The 6,604-nt window shown below is 44.2% G+C and overlaps 1 protein-coding gene across 1 annotated transcript in view; it reads left to right on the forward strand.

The window, feature by feature from the left end:
* The window catches only part of CNGB1 (cyclic nucleotide gated channel subunit beta 1), a gene marked incomplete at its 5' end in the record, with an annotated part of 67,616 nt that extends 62,894 nt beyond the window's left edge, over positions 1 to 4,722 (forward strand). The window contains 4 exons of the mRNA XM_083512607.1: positions 516 to 634; positions 2,181 to 2,327; positions 2,500 to 2,677; positions 3,627 to 4,722. Of these exons, the coding sequence (XP_083368733.1) occupies positions 516 to 634; positions 2,181 to 2,327; positions 2,500 to 2,677; positions 3,627 to 3,941 (759 nt within the window). The 3' untranslated portion in view covers positions 3,942 to 4,722. The remainder of the gene's footprint in view (positions 1 to 515; positions 635 to 2,180; positions 2,328 to 2,499; positions 2,678 to 3,626) is intronic.
* Positions 4,723 to 6,604: the final 1,882 nt, after the last annotated feature.

Consider the following 6,604-nt stretch of genomic DNA (forward strand, 5'->3'; position numbering starts at 1 on the left):
TGAGCTGAACTGTGGAATGAGGGGTGAGGTGGGGGAATACTTGCATGACATTTTAAGTACCCAATTTTCAGTGACTTTGGATTCAGTGACTATGAAAATGTTTGTAGTAGGTTGGCGGTCCTTTCTGCCATGCCTTGTTAGTACTGTTCTCCATCATTCAGAGTCATGGCTTCCTCTCATCCCCTCACCCCAAAAATCCTGGGAATGGTAGTTTGTTATGGGTGATACCCCTTACAGAGCTAACAATTCCCAGCACCCTCAACAAATTACAGTTGTTGTTGTTGTTTTATTCTGATAGCTCAGTTGGTAGAGCATGAGACAATCTCAGGGACAGGGGCTTGGATTAGCTGACCCCCGTGATACCTTCCAACTCTACAATTCTATGATTCTATGACATGAAAGCAGCAATAAAAAATAAATAGAACAACATTTAAAACTCGGGTAGTCAGTCTGAAACCTGAAGGGCAAAGGATCCCTGGTGCTGCAAAGAACACTTTTCCTCCTTGTTACTTCAGGGGGAAATTGGCAGAGAGATGTACATCATTCAAGTCGGGCAAGTCAAGGTGCTCGGAGGACCTGATGGGAAAACGGTGCTTGTGACTTTGAAAGCTGGATCTGTGTTTGGAGAAATAAGGTCAGACAGATGGAGAATGTCGATGTGGGGAGGAAACTGGGCTTGGCAACAGGAAGGAGAAGAAAGGGGCTCAGAAAGATAAAAGTATAGTCATGTACAGTCTTGCTTACTTTTCATCCAAAATGAGATCGGCAGATTTCTCAGGTAATTTTTTCCCTTCAACTGAAAAAGATTTCCCTGATGATAAGAGAAGTCCTGATAACAAAGAAATATAGGTACTTTGACTATCCTTTCCACCTTTGAATCTTGAAACTGAATGGCTATAAAGAGATGTACATGGCAACTATCTGATTTTGTTCTAGATTTCAACTACAGAGGGGGCTAAATATACTTTGGCTAACAAATACACTCCTAATCAATCAGGATTGTATGAAGTCGTCGTCGTCCTCCAAAAAATTGGACAAATGACTGGAGGGTCTATAACAGGGGTCTGCAACCTTTAAGACAAAAAGAGCCACTTGGACCCGTTTCCGAAGAAAAAACAACAACTGGGAGCCACAAAACCATTGCGACATTTAAAACAAATATATCTCTGGAGCCACGATCTGACAGCGGGCGGGAAGGTGACGTCGGGACGGTGCGTGACTAATGCACGCACCGCCCCCATGCAACGTCACAGCCAGTACAGCGCCCGCCACAGTGAGGAGTGTTAGGGCGCACAATGCGCCTCCTCCCCTCGCTAGTATCCGCCCCGGAGCCGCGGCAAAGGTGTAAAAGAGCCACATGCGGCTCCGGAGCCGCGGGTTGCAGACCCCTGGTCTATAATAATAGGAGAAATTCAGTGGAGTTATTGCACATTAAAGTAGATAAATCATCTAATAAAAAAGGAAAGTATGAGATCGTTCTAACTGAACAATTGAAGCTCTCTCTTGGAGACATAGAAATCCGCATGAAATAGGCTATACTTATTATTCAATTTTCCATGAGTCATATTCCTGCAGAGTTTTTACTTCTCCTGAATTAATACAGAAAGAGAAATCTGTATCTATAAAGACGGTGACAACAGGGTTTTCAAAACTCTGAAGAATTCCATCACCTAATGAGGAACGCAGAATGCACAGTGCAGAACCCAGAAAGCAAATTATGATGCCTTGAAAAATGACACCTGAAAAATTATACAGTTTACCAATAATCTGTACCCATTTCCCATGCCTCCTTCTGCCAAACTCTCATTATGGAAATGCAGAAGAGCAATTTGGTTCAGGGGCAGCCCACCCATGAGGCAAGGTGAGGTGACTGCCTCAAGCAGCAGAAGCCCATGAGGTGGTGTTCCACACAGGCATCTCGCCACCTCTGCTGCCAGTGGAGAAGCGGTGCTGGCAGGGGCACCGGTTTCTGGTGAGATCTCACAAGATCTTGTGGAGTGTGCAGTCATACAAGATCTTGCTGGAAGCTAGATATTTCATTGATGCTGAATGAGGTCCTCAGGAGACGCTGAGAAAAAAGGCACAGGAGCCAAGCTTAGTGCCCCAATGTATTCAATAGTAGATGTTGAGTTATGGAAACCAGATTGAGTCCCCAGTTGATGTCTTTTTCTTTTTCTTAGCTTACTAGCTGTGGGAGGTGGAAATCGACGCACAGCGAATGTTGTGGCTCATGGATTTACTAACCTTTTCATCTTGGAAAAGAAAGATTTGAATGACATTTTAGTGCATTATCCAGAGTCTCAGAAGTTGCTGCGGAAGAAGGCCAGGTGAGCTGCAGGATAGCCAGGTGCTGGTATATTTGTGCACAGCCATACTCTCTATCAAGTCCGAAATTTCATGAGTCCAAGCTGAAATTTAGGCTCAGCAGCTCATTGGCTCCTAATATTCCCAACACCTGAACAATGTGTGAAAATACCTGTTTTCACTTTCTGTTCTTAGGAGAATGCTGAAAAACAACAGCAAAACTAAGGATGACAAAAGCAAAGGCATCATCATTCCTCCAAGAGCTGGGACTCCTAAGCTCTTCCAAGCCGCCTTATTCGCTGCAGGAAAGATGGGAGGCAAAGGGCGGTTGGCTCATATCAGATGGAAATTGAAAGAGCTGAAAGCTATGCAGGTAAATGTACAGAAAAAGTAGCTGCAAATGTCAACAGTGAGTTCTTTCCTGAAATGGGGTAGAAGAACCTAACAAGTTAGGAAGTTCTATGGTGTTTTTACAGCTGGGACCCCACAGGGGAAGAGCAACTGAAGGAGGGCTGTTTTTGAGCTGAAAAACAATATAATGAGCAGCAGGGAAATGGTTAAACACTTATCTCCCTGCCCTGCCACCATTCCACTCAGTAGCACCAGCATCCCAAGGCCACTTCTTATTTAGAAATGTTGGGACTTTGTTACCTTTGGCTCAATGTGTCTGATTTCCCTAGCTTTTTAAAACAAAACAAACCTTTCCCGTAGGCAAGACTTAATCTATGCAGGAGCTCTGGACTGGCATGTTTTCAAAGCTCGGACTGAAACTAGAGCATATAAATAAATAGGGTGCTTCCTATTTATTTATAGCTTCCTCTAGCAGCAAGCTCGGTGCCCCAGTGTCAACAGGGATGGTAGCAAAACAAGGTCACTGAAGTAGTGATGGGCTCGAGTGAACCTAAATGTTTGCCAAAATACACACATTTTTTGAAAAACACAAAAAGGAAGCAACTAAAACCCCTTCCTCCCAAAGAGCTCAGTGGACACCAGGAGCACAGAATTTTCCTGAATTGTTATGTTGAACGGTGGGTGTCAAGAGGGAGAGCTGCTTCAGCCCTGAACAACTCCTAGTTTCCTGCCTGTATCCCAACTGGCTGGCTAGCACCCTGAACAAAAGCACTTTGGCTATGGGGTGAGAATATACTTTTGTTCTTTGAATACTACTGAGAGTCCCTACACATCAGGGACTAGAAAGATAGATTATTTTTGGATCGGTGAGGGTTGTTTCCATACAGACTTGTGCCAGATATCTCCCTGCCCCAGATACTAAGCATGCCCCTTATTCAGGTAACCACCAGCATGATACCTTTGTCTTTCAGGAGGCCAGTGCCACTCCAGTTCCACCTAAATCACCAGTCAGTCATAGATCGCCAGCCGGCTCCCAGAAATCAGTTCCACCTAAATCATCAGCCAGTCACAGATCACCTGCCGGCTCCCGAAGATCAGTTCTACCTAAATCACCAGCCATTCACAGCTCACCAGCTGGTCCCCAAAAATCAGACGACTGCAGCAGAACAGAGAAGATTGTCTCAAAATCTTCAGATCACTCTGTTACGGTTTGCATAACTCCAGCACCTAAAGGTGATGAAGAGATTCTCTCCGTAGAGATTCTAGACAAGGACGAAACTAAGTAGAAAAGTCCAACTAGCTGACTGTCTTGCATCTCATAGAAGGACACTGCCATAGGCCATAGCCTGAGGAAGGCACTTTAGTGACTATGGATCACTGCAAAATACGGATAGGCTTGGGCTGTCCCAACATTCAGAATGTAGCCTCCAATGTTGTGCTATTAGATGAAAAGATGGCTGGAAATCCATCTCTTTTAAAATAAGGTCTAGAATTATTTGCACCCTCAAGGTATGGGGGTTCGTCCATACCTTGGCAGAATCTGGATTTTGTACCCCTTGTACTCTTTTTAATTCACCCTCATCTATGTGACATCCTCCTTGAACTACTGTTCTCCCACACTTTCCCCATCATGAATCAGGACTTGCACAAGGCACTCCCACAACCTCACTGGGCAACTTCATCAAGTGCAGATAGGAGGTTAATAATGCCAGTCTTCTTTCTGGGGGTTTCAAAGCCATTGCCTTTTGTTCTAGCCTTGATGGATGTGGTGAAAATTGTTCCTCTGCCTCTGTTTGATCTCCCTGCCCTGCTTACAAACATTTGAAGAAAAATATGGTATGCTTTAATGCCCAAATCTATATTGTTCTGGTGGATTGTCATATTTCCACATCTAACTGATGCATTGCAGTCCCTGGAGTGTACATGCAGAACTTGCTTAGCCCAGCCTTGGCCATCCTGATGCCTCACAGGAGTTCTGGACTCCCATCATCCGCAGCCAGCATGCCCCAGGCAGTAGCAAGAGCTGTACACTAGCCTTTACCTAATAAACCAGCATTCTTTCTCCTAGTCTCTTCCTTATTTCTTGTAACCTGTTACCAGTGTCCAAATGACTATTGTCATTTCTGTGTTTTGGGGAATTCATTAACAACCTTTTCCTTGCAATGTAAGCTGAGGGGCAAAGAACACCGCGCAACAATAATTATTTAAAATGTTAGCAGCATTGTAACAAACAGCATATGTAAAGTAGCAGTGTCTGCAGGAAGGTTAATTACATTCCAAATGCCTGGGTAAACAGAAAAGTAAACCATTAGTAGAAGGGTGTTTTTGTTGTTAAGCTTTTGCAAATTAACTCATGAACCAAAACATCTAATTAACATTCCTCCCTTGATAACATCTGCCCCATGTAAGCAAGTGAACACTATTGTCTTGCAATAGGAATCATAGGCAAAAAATGGGCAAATGGAATGGAAAATGAGCAAGTGGATTTAGGCTGAGTGCACATTTCCCTTTATTCCATCTCCTGTGTGCTTCCCAAGTCTGATGTTCGAAGCTGTGTACACATTATGTCAACCCCAATCCATATCTATCATGTAGTTTCTCAAGAAATACTCCTGTTTGAAGCGTTTTCCCTCAAAGCAGCTTCAATTAGATTTGAAAATGCAAGCTGAAGTCAAGGTGAGGTGTGTACAGCTGAGACAGCCATTGCACATGTGCAGATGACAACACATATGCAGATGACTGCTTCACTTAATTGGAATTTAGTGGGGTTGCGGAAACTAATCAGGTAATGTGATCAGCTGAGGACATTTCTACATCACAAATGCAAATGTGGCTTGAAATGGCACTGAGGGGTGAACAGGAATGTGTTTTAAGACGCTCAGTAGCCTTACTGAGCCAATAATTTAGCTATCCAGTAGGTGGCAGCAAGGGCACCTAAATTGGTACACCATTAAAAAAAAGACCTCTTGCACTGTAGTAAAGCATTTGCATCAGGGCCTAGGTCCAAATCCTGGTATCTCCAGTAGGAAATGAGGTAGCATGGGAAAGGTAAAAGAGAGATGAACATAGCTGGAGAGATTTGTAGCCTTCCACTTAACATTGTCCATTGAAGCTCCAGTGCTGGGAAACTGCAGAAGGGCTTTCTGAATGGACAAGCGAGTACTGTGACATAATAACTGGGCAAAATATCAATTGGATCCCTCTTATAGCCATTTGCCTGAAAAGCATTCCCCTTGCTCCTTAGCAGCAAGCTAGACTTACCCATGGGTGAAGGGAAGACGTGTCAGAGGAGAGTCCTCAAAGGCTCAAAGTTCCTGGAGGAATCTCCCATGAACACGTCACAACTCTGCCCTTTGGACACTCCTGCGACACTTGGAACTATGTGTCCAGCACACAAGGAGAGGTGAGACGTCTGGAGAGACAATGGAGGTGGGATGTGGATGAGGGGGGCTGATGATGACCCACCACAATTTTCCTGACTCTTTCTCCTCATGGAACACAGTCAAGCAAAATCCAGCCTAACTATTACACACTGGCAATGAGTTCCTTGGGGAAAATTGAGGTATCCTGAGTTTTATCAGGCAATGGGGAAAACACCTTCCCCAAACAAAATCTGCTAAGCTTCCCATCCCTAAGCTGCATCCCCAGACACTCCAGGAGGGATGGAGGAGAAAGCCACAACTGTGAGCTACGGCAGAGTTTGGCCAAAGGGAAGCGGGCAGCAGGGCAGCAAACACACGTGGCTTAGGAAAGCTGAACTGGGAGGAAGGATGAAGGAAAGAGGTGCCATGGCGAACTCTGCAGACAAGGAAGGGAAACTGAAAATGTAGTACACATTTTTCCTAATAATACACATTTTAAATTCCAAATTTCACCATTTACACCCCAAAGTGGCTAACAACACTACAATACAGTATACAAAATTTAAAACCTGAATAAAATTCAGTAT

Source organism: Podarcis liolepis, assembly GCF_965112155.1.
Source record: "Podarcis liolepis genome assembly, chromosome: 7".
Taxonomy (NCBI): domain Eukaryota; kingdom Metazoa; phylum Chordata; class Lepidosauria; order Squamata; family Lacertidae; genus Podarcis; species Podarcis liolepis.